Source organism: Patella vulgata, chromosome 1, assembly GCF_932274485.2.
Source record: "Patella vulgata chromosome 1, xgPatVulg1.2, whole genome shotgun sequence".
Classification (NCBI taxonomy): domain Eukaryota; kingdom Metazoa; phylum Mollusca; class Gastropoda; family Patellidae; genus Patella; species Patella vulgata.
The window spans coordinates 34985213-35003654 of record NC_065879.2 but is presented as its reverse complement, the minus strand read 5'-3'; the positions used below and the strand labels follow the sequence as shown (position 1 = coordinate 35003654).

Here is an 18442-nt window from a genome sequence, read left to right as displayed (position 1 = left end):
CAAGTCAGTCATGATATGCTTGACTGAAAAATAATTTTTATAGACATATATTAGTGTCAAACGCGTAGGCCAATAACAACGCCTGGGACATTTGGGTTATCAATTGCATTAACGGTAAGTACAGCACCCGATTTTGTTTACATGTTTAAATACAATAGACAATATTTAATTTGTGATTTAAAATGGGCATCAGCGTGATTTAAAATGGGCATCAGCGTGATTTAAAATGGGCATCTTGACCTCTCACTAAATAAACCTTTGTAATATAGATTGGGTGTTATTTGACCCAATAGAACTTTACATCGTGGATGTTAATTAGCTGGATTGTACTCGACATCAATCGGCCACGACTCGGTGCCAATACATCGCTAAAAACAGATAATTTAACTTTCAATGTATACGTGGTACATATTTGAAGTGGTTTGCAACTAGCTTATATAACGGACCGTCCCACAAAGTATATACCTGTTATTTTGTCACCTATGTTGGGTGTCTCGGTAATTACATTTCTATATTCATGTAAATCTGCGATATTTCCAAATACGTATCGTTTAGAATGGATGACATTTTATTTTCTTAATTAACGTGACAATAATGATATGATAGGGTGACCTGAAATGTGGTTCAACTACCTTTCTGCGCCGACTGAGCTAATGAAGACGAGCACACGCCATGCAAAGAGACTAAATGTTAGCAAGCCAACTCTTACTCACTGAGACCCCCCCCCTCCCCACACACACACACACACACACACACACGCGCGCCTTCTCGGGCCTACATATTATTATATCAAAATAATTTACAGAATAGGGATGACCACGGTTTCTTTACTAACTTTAGTTTATTGAGATGGAACTTAAACCTCATCTAAAAGAAACTAAACATTTTCGAATTGAGATGATTTTATGTGTTAGTCCGTTTAGTGGTAGGGCAAGCTCTGAATGACTAAATTTTTGTTTACAAAGATAAAGCGGATCAAGTTCTCATGTTTACTAATTTTATTTTTGCTAACAGTTTGGCTCACTGTCACAAATTCAAGATAGATTGCCATACCCCCCCCCCCCCAATAATTTGGCGGCAAATACTCCTTTCTTCAGGTTATTGCACAGAAGAACCTACTCTAATAAAAACAAAAAAAAGCTTGATTTTAAGATAGAAGTGAGTAGACATGAGACTTAGCAATCTGTTTCACAGAGTATTATGAAAGTCTTCTAATATCTCTGTAAAAGATGACTGCCTTCAACACATGACGTCATATCACGTGGCGCCAACCATTGGCTCAATGGCACCTGTATTGTTTACATAAGACGTTACTGATTCGAGCAGAAAGGCGCCTTTTATTCATTTTAATACCCATTTACACTGAAACAGGAAATATTTTTACCTACAAATACTTCAAACGTCATTATTTATTTTTCTAATACATAAAAAAAATGTTTTAGAATTTAGTTTGTCGGAGGAAAAAAGTTAATATTTGGGGTTCATCCCTATCAGTGATTGTCGCGGCCTCGCGAATACTCACTACGGATCGATGTGGGGACTTAGAAGAAGAAAAGCATGCTATGTTCTATACTGATGGGGCCCATTCCGTTATTACAGTATGACAAAATGATCCACAGACCTTTTAAAAATATTTTTGATGCCTCAGAACATATATAGTGCAACTGAATCATCTAGATATGACTAGTGTTGGAAAAGCACATTTTTCCCCCTCAAGGGCCTGATGACCAGTTAAAAAGAGCGGTTGCCATGCAAGATACGCCCACATTTTGCACGGAATGGATGGGAAGAGGTTAAAGCAACAAAATCCATACGTATTTCAAATTTTGCGTGAAAAGCAGGGGCTATAGCTCTAGAATGAAAGATCTGATGAGTACCAAAGTCGAACTCATCCAAGAACTTTTGATCCTTAACACACAGGCTAAGTTTCATCGTGAAAATGTCCACAAACTTCATTCATATTTCACATTTTGTGTAGAAGGGCAAATGCGCACGAAAATTGATCTCACCCAAGAACTAGTGATACTCCTTTTAAAGGAGCTAAATCGCTAATGTTTGGGGCCTGGTAATTGACACAAATGGATCGCAACGCATATAATAATGTAATGTGAATGTATATAAACTGATTTACATTCAACCTTTTCCGTTTTTACTGTAATTTCTAATCTGTTATGTTCGGCGAAATACGCCAGAAGTCTCAATTGTATGACAATCTTTAGCGTCTGGTTATTCCAGTCTACACCGATGATATTTATTTCGCATGCTCCCCAGATAAGAATATAGCGTCACCATTTGACATGACTTGTGGATATGTCTAGCCGCGTTCTTTGAGTCCAATGGTAAAATGTTTATTTTGTCTTGAATATTGGATATCAGAAACCCATATTTTCCCTGTAAGATCACAAGACCGATGTTGATTTGAATTGACAATAATTCGTGTTTTTGATGATATTGAGTTAGAGACTTGGCTACTTTAAGTGTCATCTAAATCGGATAAAACTGTGACCTCAAATGGTCCACAGTTGGGTATTGCATGCTTTTATTATACTATTTTCGTAAAGGGGAGTGGCTATTTGAAAATTTTGAAAATATAATAGAAATTGTGACTTCTAGAGGGCCCATAAACTAAAAAAACAAACGTAATATTTTGTACAATCTGGGCCCTTATTCACGAAAACTTAAACTAAGATACAATCGAAATTTTAAGAAATACTGCAATTCGATTGGCTGACCAATATGCAAATTGGATATATGCAAATTGATTTTACTGGTCAGCCAATCGAATTGCAGTATTTCTTATAATTTCGATTGTATCTTAGTTTAAGTTTTCGTGAATAAGGGCCCAGGGGTCATAATCCAGAAAGTTATGGTCCAATACGCGCCAAATCGACAGGAACCCAGATCTTTGGGATATAAATATATATTTTAACTTTCATCAAAATTGGATAAAAAAAATTCGAACCGCTGGATGGTCCACAACCTGGGTATTACGGTCAGATCTAAATATTAAATCACCTGTAGATTTCGTCCAGGTCACGAGATGTAAACAGGGTTAGGTACGTGGTTGTTGCCAAGGTGGGCTAGGCTAAGGGCTAGATCTTGGTTTAGGGTTTGGCGATATCTGCAGGTGGCCTTAATATTTAGATCTAAGCTGGATATTACACTCTTTTAATGGGAGCTGCTATTTTGTCGGACAGGTTCGGTCCGAGTTTCATGAAATGTGAAATAAACCGTAATTATGGTGTAACGGTGATATATATTCGAACGCTTTTTAAATCGGATAAAAATTGTGAAATCTAGAGGGGCCAGAATTTAAAAACGCGATTTTTCGTACAATCAGAGGCCATAATTCTGGAAGTTACCTCTAGAGTGTCCATAAGCTAAAAACCTGATTCTTCGTACAGAGCTCTCTCCCCCCACCCCCCTCTCTCTCTCTTTCTCTCTCCTCAACACATAAAATCCAATAAAATCGACCATTTTATTTTTGATCCAAATCAAACAGGTATAGTCATTTTAATGTAGGTTATAATATTTAGTCTAAAATAAAGCACACTGTTGCATTTTTAAGATATATATCTAGAATCAGTCCTGGATTTATTTATTGATTTATTTATTTAGAATCAGTCATGGAGAATTCTGGATTTGATGATATTAATGGAAAGCCTTTGGAGCCTATTCCACCTATAGATTTAGAGACTGAAGATGTATCAGAATTGACCCGCTCTGATCAATATAGATTTATGTTTCTCATTGGTTTCCCGACATTCTTTTTTGTTTTAGCAATAATATTAATGAGTGTATACAATTAGGTAAGCATCTAAATTACTTATATACTTACTCATGGTCGTAGAGGGGGTTTAACGTCCACTCGACACAAACTAAGTCAATTGTATTTCAGTGATTCGCTTAGCACTGGATATACACCTCGCAGTGTTTTGTTTGATTGGAGGGATTTCTCGGGCCATTGCTTCAGGAATATAAGCACTGGGAGAAAACCTGGGGACACGAAGACAACCCAAGAAGTTGGACAGGTGACCCTACTCCTTGTCAGGTACAAGCGGAGAATCGAAACCATAGCACTTGACTTACAATTACACACCTTATGATTTAATGGTCGATTAGTTTGGTCAAGAAGTTGTAGTAGTATTAGCTGGTGGTTCGATATCGATATTAATCGGATTTTTTTTCCGCTTAACGGGGCATTATAGAAGATTAGATAAAGAGCCGTCAGTTCTCACTATAATAGTTAAAAACTAGATAATGTAAAGGGAATATGCTGAAGATTTCAGTCAAACTGCCCCACTCTGAACCGAGATATTAGCGATTGAATTTTAGGCCTAGCCGCGATCACCATTACTAAAGTTGGTACGATAAAAAACAAAGTCTCGATTATCAACTTTTGCGTTTAATCATCAATGCGCGTTGAACAGCAGATTGGATTCAAATCCAATGAAAATCGAACACATAAGATGTCATCGAGAGTTGATTATGGCCTTTCATGTAAATAAATGTCTAATTAATAATTTATATAACATTTCAGGCCTAAAGGGAGACCTGCAATAGGCAGATTTAGCTCTTGCGTATACATGTATGTTTAAGAGGGGCCAATCCATAGTGAAATTCTTTGATATCGTCTTGAATTCTTTCACGGAACCTCGGGTCACCCAATTAACGCTATTATTTACTGTAATGCTTTATTTCCTCGCATTTTAAAACCAAACATGGGATATTAAAGATTTGTCAACAATATACAACGTCCGGCTGGACCATGTACGACGTTGGCATTGTCTGCACAGAGCATATTTATAAGGAAAATCCCTGTTGGAATTCCTAACGCGAATCTTTGATCTATGAGTATAGATCTCGATTGCTGCATGAATGTGTTTTTTTTTCTTTTGCAGATTCGAGAAACGAATACGTTTACACAGATGTCATGCCACATTTTCAATGGTTTAACGTTTACTGGCGTCACTAATATCCATCTGTCAAGATATATTTATTAATTTCATAACCCCATAAAGACCTATTTTTTTAATGTATTTTCTAGCAATATTTGTTAATATAATAAATATCAATTAAAGATACATTATGAGAGATTCAATAACGAGTTGGCAGTTCTCACTATAATAGTTAAGTTTGCAGAAAATTTCATTCAAATTGATCCACTATGAACCGAGAACTAAGCGTTTGAAATTTCCGCCTAGCCTCGATCATCATTACTAAAGTCAGTACGATAAACAGCATAGTCTCGATTATCCATTTAATCGTTAAATCGTGAAGGAAGGTTATGCAGTAAATCGGCTCATAATCCACTGAAGATCGCAGGCTAGCGATGCCATCTAGAGTTGATTATGGTCTGGATAGGTTAATTAATGTCTAATTAATAATTTAGATAACATTTCCGGCCTAAAGAAAGACCTGCAATAGACAGATTTAGCTCTTGCATAATGTATGTTTAATTTAATATTGGACTTATTTGATCGTAGTTTTGTATGGTTGTTCATTTATATTTTGTATTGTATTGAGTTGATTAAACGACAATGTTGGTGTCACTGTCAGCCATTATCACGTTCCGGATTTTATTCTAACACAGAGATCATTGTCACTTTTTTTCTATCAGATGTAAAATCTCTACTCTGTGTGTTAAGAAGGAGTTTCGAACCCGATACCTGTGGTATGGAATACACACGTCTCACTTTTATCTAAAAGTTACAACAGATGTATAATCTCTACTCTGTGCGTTTAGAGTGAGTTTCGAACCCGATACCTCTGGCATGGAATACACGCACATCTCCTTTTTTTCTCTTTTTTATATTTATATATTTACACCCCTGCTGTACTGACAATGAAAACGGACAACAAAAAATTAACAGTTGATTTTGTTTAGTGTAGCGAATCACTGCTTATCGATTATCTCATATTTACATCTAGTATACGTGGATGATAGATTAGATATATTCTATAGATATGATACGGAGGTAGAAATTATCACACGACTGTAATGTACACAATTAGTATTATAGTCAAACAGACCTGCTGATGAACCGGATGTATTGCGGTGACAAGTTTAGTCAATGAGAGTAGTTACCGTACAAATTATAATTGATTTCTATATTTTACTGGGGCTTGTTATTAATAATATTGGATTTTCTTAAAGTGTAATCAAACTGGGAAACACCGACATATTATATCCAGATCGAAGTTTTGCAAATCAAATTTGTTATCTGTGATTCAGTATTTTTAGAGAACGAAGTTCAACATTTTTACTACAAGTGATTCTTTTCCGTTAACAACGGATATAACAATTAAGATTTATTAATAACCCATGTATGTAGCACATAGTTAAACGATAACAAACGAGGTTTGGTTTGTTATTGAGCTGTTTTTAAAATGTTTTTTGACTTATTATCTACTGAATGTGCAGAGGAACTATTTTTAAATTTAAATATCCACTATGGTAAGTATTGTTTTTAGAACTTTAAATTGGGATCAACATCAAGTCACGTGGACAATTTTTAATCGTCATCGTAGTTTGGTGTTATCTTTTAAAATTTTCCACGTTACAGGCGCCTGTGACTCTAACTGTTGATGTGGAACTAGAAGATTTACGCGGTGGTGACTCAGTGAGTAAGACATTGGCTCACTAACCAGGGGGTCTCAGATTCGCTCTTGGCCATGGTCAAGAAGGCTCATTGGGATCTTCCGGCGCGGTTTGCCTTTGTCTATTTTGCAGGTAGGGTGGACTGGCAATGGCAGTGTCGTGTGGTTCGGGTAGTTCACATTGGCATGTACGTAAAAAAAAATTGGAATTTGAAATAAGAGTATAAACCGTATTGTCGTTGTTCGGGAAAAATGGCACATCGCATGTCGTATTCCCGTTTTCATTAGCGCGGTCGGTGGAGAAAAGTAGGACGATACACCTCATTTTTTTTACTTACAAAATGAGTGGTCAACACCTGTTAAATATTTATTAATAAAGGGAACCATAATCCATGTCCCTAAATGACTAGACTTTGTTTTGGGTCAAAAATTAAATTGTCACCAGAATTTATCTTTTGTGTTGATTTGTTTTGTGGAATGACAATCTGTCATAGAGCCAGTGTTTAGATACAACCGATTGGTATCCTATGACTAATCAAAATAACACACCAAATCAACCCAATTATTTATTTTATTTTGACCTTAAACAAAGATGTTCGGCTCCTTTAAGAAAATACCAACTGCTAAGGGTTCTTTTACGTGCACGCCAATGCGTACAAGTGACTGCCCCCCCCACCCCGACAACCGTATGATGTTCATAGCCAGGTCCCTGCTAAGGGGGGAACACGCCAACGTGTACACGGGATCTCGGGTTTTCCGTCCCATCCGAACAACAAGAGACTGTCCTTGCCACGCCCTCTGCATTGCATCCACTAACAATTGGAAATCTCGCTGGGAGATCCCGTGAAACTTTATGCATAGCAATCGTTGTGAATCTAAATCGGAGAGATTTTTATTTGACAGTTTTTACGTATTTTTGAAACGGGTTTCGAAGTGTTTGGTTTCTGTTATATATACAAGATCTTTTATTTGACAGTTTTTACGTATTTTTGAAACGGGTTTCGAAGTGTTTGGTTTCTGTTATATATACAAGATCTTTTTCGACGTTCCAAAGTAAAAGTTCGGTTCTAAGACCACATAAAGATAAATTTATTAATTAGAACAGGTTTCGCTTTCATTTTTATATTTTACGCTGACATTTATTGCCTTTAATCTTCCTAGTACAAAAACTGAAAATTTGACCTTTTGACCTCCGGGGTCACAAGGAACAAATGTGAATTTAGCAAGTTTACATTTGTATTGAAAGGGTGATTACTTTCGATCATTTTCAGCATGTTTTCATAATACAAGAATGGCTGCGCATTCACTTTCAGTGCAAATGACCTCACTTGACCTTTGACCCCGAATATCTCGCAAACGCCTCAAACGGCAACGTATTCTACGCACAATTTTACTATAGAAAAGTTGGGTTTGGTTTTGTGCCCATTTTGCAGGAGGGGGTTTGCCAGGTTCCTGTTAAGGAAATTTGACAGTTGACAATGCATGATGTCATCATCGTCTCCAAATTCCTGTGGCATGCATACACACCGAGCCTTTTAAAGAGAGAAATCCAACACCCCGTTTGACGTTAATTTTTATTATAAACTAATACGATCAAATTGTGATTCAATTTCATTGATGCGGGTGTTGTTTTCAATTTGACACCAGCCCTTTTGGATCCGCCCCTGATATGCGTTGTATAGATTTCAATGGTACAACGAAAATAGCTATAGAGTATAAGGGCGCAAACCTGCCGTGGTAGTTGATGGTTCCTCCGGATTACACGAAATCAATCATGCAGTGGCGGATACGCATTAGATAAGAAATGTCATCTCGCGACCCTTGGACGTCTGTTTCGAAATAAGAGATGGTACTATATAGTTCTTTCTGGAAGATGCCGATGCGAATCACGTCTCAATTCAGTAAGCAATATGGTCCCCTTTTTCTTCAAAAGACAATTGATTATTGTTATTTATTACATTTCTGCCACACCCAACATATTAAACATATTATCATACCTCATACAAGTATGGCCTACAAATCATCCCTTTTAAATCGAAGCGTTTCAACCAGGTTAAACATAGGCTACATTATGCAAGAACTAAATCTGCCTATTGCATGTCTTTATTTAGGCTTCAAATATTATAGAAATTATTAGACCTTTATTTACACTACAAGCTCAAAATCAACCCCGTGACCCTCATATGGCTTGGATACAGTATACAGCTTGGATTTAAATGACCGACCACTACCAGAGACAGTCGATGAAAGGCCTACTAAACGAGGGTATCATAGCCATTGAGAATGTGTACTTGATAATCGAGAATATGTAGGTGGTTCAAACAATCGGCAATTCTTGTAGACTGCCTATTTCTAGTCCAAACTTCCAACAGTGACAATTCCGATCAGAATAGAGTAATTTGACTTAAATTTTCAACTCTTTATTAAAAGTTTGACGTCTTAACGACATGTAGGCGGGACTAAGTATTTGTCATGCACAGCAGCCAATTAGGCCTAAAATGCGCAAGTAAAGAACTTGTTGGGGTTGCACATGAGTAATGCACCATAATTATTGTGAATGGCGGTACCCACTCGGCAAATCTCAGCAGATTCCGTTACTCTACTTGTAAGGTACTGGAATCTGCTGAGGTTTGCCGAGTGTGGCGGTACCAACTCGGTCAAAAACACAGCTTGATTAACTTTAATAATATTTGTAGATAAGCCAAAGTTGTGTTACTACACTGGGTCAGATAGTATATAATTATCTTATTTTTAAGATGATATATGCATTAATAAAAAAATTAAGTCTAAAGTCACCCAAACAAACACATCAGGATGTCCCGACGTTTTTAGCTAGGTTCTCGTAGTTAGATATGCATATGATTGGTTAACACTGGTTTCTACCGATTAAGACACTTTAATTCAGTTGTCAAATATGGCGTGATGTCTACATGCTGTAACATCACATCAAAGAGATAAGTTTATCTAAATCGAGCAGACAATAAGTAAATATGTATGATACACGTCATCATGTACTTATTGTCCCCCGCATTTCGAAAAAAGAAGGGGACTATTAAAATTGGTTTGTACGTCTGTCTGTCTGTCCGTCACACTTTTTTGTTTTGGGACACAGTAACTCTTCTTCGAATTGAGCTGGAATGCTCAAACGTGATCAAAGTGTTTATTGGGTTAATGCCTTCATGGGGTTCGAAGATGAACATTTTCTGCTTTCGGTAAGCTGAGATAAGAAAATTTGATTGGTTAATGCTTTGGGACACGATAACTTTAGTTCTAATTAAATGAGAGTGATGAAATTTGGTATAGTTTCATTACATCAATACCCTGACTAAGCTCGATAATTAGCATTTTCTGCTCAGGGTAAGCAGAGCGATAAGCAATTTGAATGGCCTAGGCTTTGGAACACAATAACTCTTCTTTCAGTTGGGGTAAAACGCTCAAACTTGGTGTAGGTGTTTATTAGGTGAATGCATTGATGAAGTTCGAAGATGAGCATTTTCTGCTTGGGGTAAGCCGGGATAAGCAATTTGAATGGTTGATGCTTTGGGGCATAGTATCTTTGGTGCTAATTAAATGCGAGTATCACATCGATACGTTGACTAAGTTCGATATTGAGCATTTTCTGCTCTGGTATGCAGAGCAAAAAGCAATTTGATTGGTAAAACTTCATGTATAGTTTCATTACATCAGTACCTTAAAAATGTTCGATGCCGAGCATTTTCTGCTTAGACAAAGTAGAGACATCGGTCTGATAGGTCGAGACTTTGGAACACAATAACTCTCCTTCTAATTGAGGTAGAATGTTCAAACTAAGTGTTGGTGTCTATTAGGTGAATGACTTGATTAGAACAAGATAACTTTGGGTGAGAGCGATGAAATTTCGAGTATAGATTCTTTATATCAATACCTTGACGATGACGATGAAAAAGATTTTATTAGGCTAAGTAGTGATAAGCAATTCGATTGATTGGAACATAACAACAATGTTTAAACTTGATGTATATGTTCATTAGGTGAATGTCTTGAAATTTCCTGCTAAGCTGAGCTAAGCGATTTCATTGGTCGATTCTTTGGAACAAGATAACTTTGATTCTAATTGATGGAGGGTGATGAAACTTAGTGTATAGTTTCACTGCCGGGTACTTCAAAACCCTGACTTAGTTTGGTCGTGAACATTTTATGCTTAATCTAAGTATAGATACTCAGTTTTTTGAAAAAGATAAATGTGTCATCTATTTGTTTTGGGATTTCGGCGGGGGACATCAGCCGCACTGTTGGCTTTTTAATATACAAATGATCAATCACAGGTGATATATTACCTGATATTTGTGGATAAATTGGGATCATTATGTTTTGAAAAATAATTTATGAAAATTAGACGACCGCTTTTCCTGCTATTTCAGTCCGTAAATACAGCAACTTGATGCCAGAAAAAATATCGCGGTTAAAGCAGAGTGACTACTTTACATTGATTATTATTTTAATAATAATAATAAAAAATTCTGCCCGAAAATCTGACTGTCCGTATGTTTGGAGTGGGGTTGTGGGGAGCAGCTGCTAGTACGCCTATGACTGTGAGGATGAAGACTATAGATTTTCATTCGAAGAAAGAGCCATACTCATTTTCAGCATTAAGGGGACTTTCTGTTCCAGGGCTATATTATGTGCACGGAAAAGCTTGTGAATAGTAGTGGAAGCCATATTCAAATTTCATTATGCAAGAACTAAATCTGCCTATTGCATGTCTTTATTTAGGCTTCAGATATTATAGAAATTATTAGACCTTTATTTACACTACAAGCTCAAAATCAACCCCGTGACCCTCATATGGCTTGGATACAGTATACAGCTTGGATTTAAATGACCGACCACTACCAGAGACAGTCGATGAAAGGCCTACTAAACGAGGGTATCATAGCCATTGAGAATGTGTACTTGATAATCGAGAATATGTAGGTGGTTCAAACAATCGGCAATTCTTGTAGACTGCCTATTTCTAGTCCAAACTTCCAACAGTGACAATTCCGATCAGAATAGAGTAATTTGACTTAAATTTTCAACTCTTTATTAAAAGTTTGACGTCTTAACGACATGTAGGCGGGACTAAGTATTTGTCATGCACAGCAGCCAATTAGGCCTAAAATGCGCAAGTAAAGAACTTGTTGGGGTTGCACATGAGTAATGCACCATAATTATTGTGAATGGCGGTACCCACTCGGCAAATCTCAGCAGATTCCGTTACTCTACTTGTAAGGTACTGGAATCTGCTGAGGTTTGCCGAGTGTGGCGGTACCAAGTCGGTCAAAAACACAGCTTGATTAACTTGAATAATATTTGTAGATAAGCCAAAGTTGTGTTACTACACTGGGTCAGATAGTATATAATTATCTTATTTTTAAGATGATATATGCATTAATAAAAAAATTAAGTCTAAAGTCACCCAAACAAACACATCAGGATGTCCCGACGTTTTTAGCTAGGTTCTCGTAGTTAGATATGCAGATGATTGGTTAACACTGGTTTCTACCGATTAAGACACTTTAATTCAGTTGTCAAATATGGCGTGATGTCTACATGCTGTAACATCACATCAAAGAGATAAGTTTATCTAAATCGAGCAGACAATAAGTAAATATGTATGATACACGTCATCATGTACTTATTGTCCCCCGCATTTCGAAAAAAGAAGGGGACTATTAAAATTGGTTTGTACGTCTGTCTGTCTGTCCGTCACACTTTTTGTTTTGGGACACAGTAACTCTTCTTCGAATTGAGCTGGAATGCTCAAACGTGATCAAAGTGTTTATTGGGTTAATGCCTTCATGGGGTTCGAAGATGAACATTTTCTGCTTACGGTAAGCTGAGATAAGAAAATTTGATTGGTTAATGCTTTGGGACACGATAACTTTAGTTCTAATTAAATGAGAGTGATGAAATTTGGTATAGTTTCATTACATCAATACCCTGACTAAGCTCGATAATTAGCATTTTCTGCTATGTTTGGAGTGGGGTTGTGGGGAGCAGCTGCTAGTACGCCTATGACTGTGAGGATGAAGACTATAGATTTTCATCCGAAGAAAGAGCCATACTCATTTTCAGCATTAAGGGGACTTTCTGTTCCAGGGCTATATTATGTGCACGGAAAAGCTTGTGAATAGTAGTGGAAGCCATATTCAAATTTCTTATTTGAATCGTCGATAGTTGTAATTTTATCCACGTAATTAGTTGAAATTATCTCCCTTTTGTGCAATACTGTATTATATTTGACCCTATCCTTTGTATTTGACCTTCCCACAAATCTTGCAAAGTTTTCCTAATGTTATCCTCTCACCAGAAGTATTAGATTAGAAATCTTGCAAAAAAATGTTTACTTCTTGTGTTCTTGTATCTTAGGGGACGTTTAACTCGAAACCTTTTATAGTTATTATTACGTATACACATTGTACGGTGATTGGAGGACGTGATCTTGAATTATCTTATCATTGGTATGCCAGCAAACTAAAAATCATATCTTTCAAAACAAGATAGTTGATCATATAGAGCAATCACAATATTTGTTTAGGATTCAGTGATATGTACTGAACTAGACGATATTGAGTATATCTACAGACAATGTCAAGTATTACATTATCTTATATTATGGCCAATATCCATTCATAGTTGATAAATAAGTAATTTAATGTTTGATACAGAACGATAAAGAGGTCTGTAAGTATTGTGTTACATACAGTAGAGGTGTGTGAAAGCAAAAGTGAGTTCCGGACGCTCTTCTTACTCCAAACTTTTGCCCGATATTAAATCTTTCGCTCATTTTATTTACCTCACAAATGCGAAAACAAAATGCTTAAATTCTTGCAAAGATTGTAAAAGTTCATGTACCTTACATTAATTTTAAGGAAATTATTTTTGTTTGTGTTTATAGTTTTAAAATACCAACAAAATGTACAGGATTGAACGGTTTTGTAATAACAATAGAAATTGAGATGCTATTTATTTATCTTTTTAAAGCGCGTGGATAACATAGTATGGGCAGTTTTATTTCTTTAGAGCGAAGAGAACCGTCTCAATTCCTTCTGATTTGATTTGAACTAGCGAGCTGGGAATGATGTGTTTACATAATATTATTACAGATAATGTTGTTGCATGTTATTGGTCTTATACCAGGAATTATTCCTATGGTTATTATGTACCATTCCTGTAGCCTGCTATCAACGTATGGTATTTTTCTGCTTACAGACGAGTGTTTGTTAAAACTATTTAGTAAAATACTGGGCTATGCTTTGATTGTGCTAGTGGCGACAAGTAAGTAAATATATATTTATTATCAATTTTGAAAAATATGAATTTTCTCGAGTACGGCATTGGTAACTATTCTACTACTCCAGTCAGATTGTTTTTAAAGAAATGTTATCACCATTATCATTTTTTTTTTAGTAATATCCCATTCAAATCTAAAAACAGGCCAACGGCCGTTGATTCAATTTCTTGAAAACTACTGAAAGATTCACACGTTAGTAAGTTGAAAGTTAAAGAGTATGTATCTCTGTGATAGATTGACAGACTTATTTCAAATTTGCATAGAAATTATCTAATCTGAACAGTGAAACTATATTGTAAAATTCCATGTCAAATCATTTTCTTTCTCTTTTACCAACAACATGCGAGGTTCTTCGAAGGGTCAATGTTCCTTGAATTGAAATAATATTATATTGTAGTTTAGCGTGAATAGGAAATTCTTCCATTTTATATTCATAAATAATTCAGTGCACATAAGATATTGGTTACAACTCTTTTGGCCTGACAAATAGATTATTCATAGTTTGAAATATATACGGCTTCTGGAAAAGACCCCTTTATCGCCTATTGTTTTTTATACACACCATGGTTAGCACGTGCGCGCTGTATCATAAGGTCATTGAGTCAACTGGCATGGTTTCGATTCCACGGTTGTACGCGACAAGGAGTAGGATCGCCTGCCCAACCTCGTGAGTTTTCTCTGGGTCCCCGTTATTCACCCCTTTATGACAGGGTCGTCTTAACAGCATTAGAGCCCCCGGGCAAAGCAAACACTCACAGGGGAAAAAATATAAATGGTTGATATAATTAAATATTACAAAAAAACGTATGTAGAGCAAAGAGTAATCTACACAAATCTTGGAACAATATAACGTATTATGCTCATGGGACAATTAAAAACACGAATTAGAATTCAATATTGATCAATTTCAATCAATATTGATGTTGTTATCTTGCCATGAAAATATGGGATCCTAATAGTCAATATTTAAGACACCATTGCCATGTAATAATCAATACACGAGTCGTGTACCATATGGTTTCGGATGCCATTTTGTAATGAACAAATAAAAACATATTCTACAACACATTGTGGAAGTAATTAGTAAAGGCTTATTAACAAACGACAAAATAATAATTTTAAAAAACGTGCAGAATGCACTATATAACCAGACGTAAACGACTGCCGTACAATTTGAACTGTTCACATATTATTATTTCACCGAACATGATTGGTTAGAAATTACAATATTTTTTTCAAAAATTGAATATAAATCACTTTTCATTCATTCATATTACATTAATATGTGTTTTTAGAGCCATTTTTGTCGAGCCATACACCCTTTAAGAAGGCCCTGCATTATAGGAAAGAAGAATGCTTTGTTAGACAGAAATGGTAATCTAACATAGTTCGATCCAGTAAAGCTTGTGCGAAATGGAATACAAGAAATGCCAAAAAAAAGATGCTTGACATCTTGCGTTGTTGGACATTAATATGACTTTAACATTTGAATTTCAAATATGAAATGAATTCAATAAATTAGTTTTATTATATTTATGGTATTTCTTCATTTTTCAGTACAATGGCCCCAAATATTACGTGTTTTAAGTAAGAGGAGTGGGGAGGGTATTAGTACATTAAGTGTTATATTGATGTTACAAGCATCATCTACCAGTGTAGCCTATAATCTACAAAAACATTTTCCACTCAGGTAAGTGATACAATGAATTACCAGATATTTATGTTAAACACACTATATTTGAAATATTGTAAAACAATGGATTGCCAGATAGTTATGTTAAAATATATCTGAACTATTATAAAACCATAAAAAGAAACGAAACAGAATTCTGCAAAATAAACTACATGTATTATTGATGCTGGCATATCAATTACGCCAGATCTCAACTGGGGTGTATTCTAAAATTATAATTCGCTAATACGCTCGTAATCTTCCGTAACATATCTTTGGACTAAATCTCTTTATCACAAATGCAACGTCGGTATAACAGATGCTGTCATTTTGTCATACTTTTTCGTCAGAGTTTATGTAATATTCACAAAGTAAAATATCGACCAAAAATCTGGTTAGGTTTGATTAAGTTTTCAGACATCCGGGCATGCAAATAAATTTGGTTTAAACAAGCCGTTGTAATTGTCTTTAAGTGAGGCTGATTGTATATTCTGAGCCGGATTATTATGAACATGTCCATTGATTTGATTGAGGTAGACTAATAATATTTTTAAAAAATAGTGTGAATTGTGATAGCTCATCAATAGAAATATCATTCTACACAAAACAAAGTGCATATCTCTACTTGACCTCAGGAGAAAATGATCATCATCGACCTCAGTCAAGACATTCACCAAAATTTGTAACAGACAAACGGAAACACCCTTTCAATAGCCCATACTTTTCCCGAAAGATCTTTTCATGTCTTTTTTTTTAATTTCAGTACATGGGGTGAAAGTATATTGTTAATGGCCCAGTATTTGATATTAAGTTGTTTGTTATTGTTGTATAATAAACGACCAACATTTATGCTGGGTTTTCTGTTTTTATATGTTCCTTTTATGTTGATTTTATTACTACCATTGGTACCACCACAAGGTATTATCTTTATGAAAGCCTTAAATCTACCAATAGTTACTGTCAGTAAGGTAAGAATATATATTGTTTTGTTCTGGTATACAAAGACACTTTTTATTAAAGAAAATCTTTACTGGCCAATATTTTGCGCCGCAGATTTGGAGACAGAAATGATAGACATAGTCCTTTTATGTTAATACACCTCTCTTTGACCGGCTCTAGCGTGTTCAAAACTGTCGTTGGATTGAAGCAACCCAAATGGGATTCCGCATTGAGATACACAACATACAAATAGCACACTAGTAAATATTCACCCTATCCTGGCAATGAATGTGAACTCAAACATTTCGTCATCAAACGGGGGTGAAAGGGTGGGAGGACTATTAACAAAAGCAATTCCATTATTGAGAGGAATCCTTAATAGTCCGGACCTAGATTGCAATAGCTTGGTCTACAATTGCCCCCCTTATAATTATGATCTGTTTCAGTTTTTTTAAAGACTGCTTTTAAACGTTGACGTCTTGTTTCAGATTGTTCAAATATACACCAATTACAAACACAAGGGTGCCGGTGAAGTTTCCATAACAACTACATTATTAGTCAATTTGAGAGCGTTTGGGCGACTCACAACTACTGCTATTGAAACCAAGGATTTGTTACTTGTGTTAAATTACAGCCAGAACTGTTTTTGGAACACAATATTATCATGCCAAACTGTGTATTACAAACGTAGAAGAAAATTAAAAAATAAATAATATAGTTTTATACTTTTTTTTAGTTTGCAGGCAAAATGTTTGATACACTTCAAAAACGGTTGCCATCATGCGTAAAGGCGAGGGCCAGTTTTAACGGAAATCCAATTAATCCTTAATATACCGATATATTTATCTAGAGGTTCCACAACCTTGGTATGCTTTGTCTCAAGGGGGCCCCAAACTTTGTTACACATTCTGAGTAAAAGGCAGGGGTCATAACCCATGAAGTTACGGACAGAAGCGCACCAAAATCCAACCCATCCGAGATCTGGTGATGCGTCAAAGGCAGGGGAAATAATCCAAGAAGTTATACCTAGGGGGTATAACAAACATATATTTTAAGTTTTATAAAAATCGAATAAAAAATGTGTGCCACAATCGAACCTATCTGAGATCTTTAGAAATGTGAACGGACGCTTCCGACGACATCATTTATCCATCAAGAGTGGGGAATGCAAAAATTAGTACGATTTCATTTATGCGTTATAATTTTTTACCCATTCCCATTCTCGATAAAGGACATTGAAACACAATTAATCATTGTGAGATAACGACTCCACAAATGTTAAATGATGAATCGATATCTCAGTAATATATACTTTGATCCCCCAAAAAACCAAGGTCGTATTCGGGAATCAACAAATTATATATATAGACGCGACGATTAAAAAAAGACCGAAGATAGTCAGAAAACGATAAAGGAGATGAAAACTAGGGCGAAGACCCCTACATCGGTCAACGAAAAAAATAATTTGATATCCATGTAGTGGCCTGTTCCCACAAATGGATATCAATCAATGCCGCATCCATTATTTCCGAATCCAATTGAGGAAGAATAAGAAACATTTATCCTGATTTTGTACAGCTATCAGAAACTTGTGATAATGTTTCAATGAAATCAAAACTCAATTTCCAAGAGAGAGTGGCCAAAAGTCCCTAATTCCACGCTATGTATGTATCTGGATAAGCATTTCTATAATCTTACCGATTGTCCAGACAGAACAGAATGAATACCTTAAATGGCTTTTGAATTTAGCAATCAAATTTGAAAGGCTCAATCAGAAACTTTGGCAATCTGGCGTTTTATTTGTATACGTAACCCCACTTTCATTTACGGTCTACAGGGAAATTCGGGACTGTCCCTTCAAGTTACACCACATTTGGGGTCTGCTCAATGATCCGACGTTCACTGCGCCGACGGTG

At 35.9% G+C, this 18442-nt stretch overlaps 1 protein-coding gene across 1 annotated transcript; it reads left to right on the top strand.

The window, feature by feature from the left end:
* The first annotated feature begins 6660 nt into the window (after positions 1-6660).
* LOC126823946 (mannose-P-dolichol utilization defect 1 protein homolog) lies at positions 6661-17243 on the top strand. Its single transcript, XM_050553037.1, has 5 exons — positions 6661-6733; positions 13834-13899; positions 15473-15605; positions 16351-16555; positions 17015-17243. The coding sequence occupies exons 1-5, from the start codon at positions 6676-6678 to the stop codon at positions 17237-17239; spliced, it is 687 nt and encodes a 228-aa protein (XP_050408994.1). The 5' UTR covers positions 6661-6675; the 3' UTR covers positions 17240-17243.
* The last annotated feature ends 1199 nt before the right edge of the window (positions 17244-18442 follow it).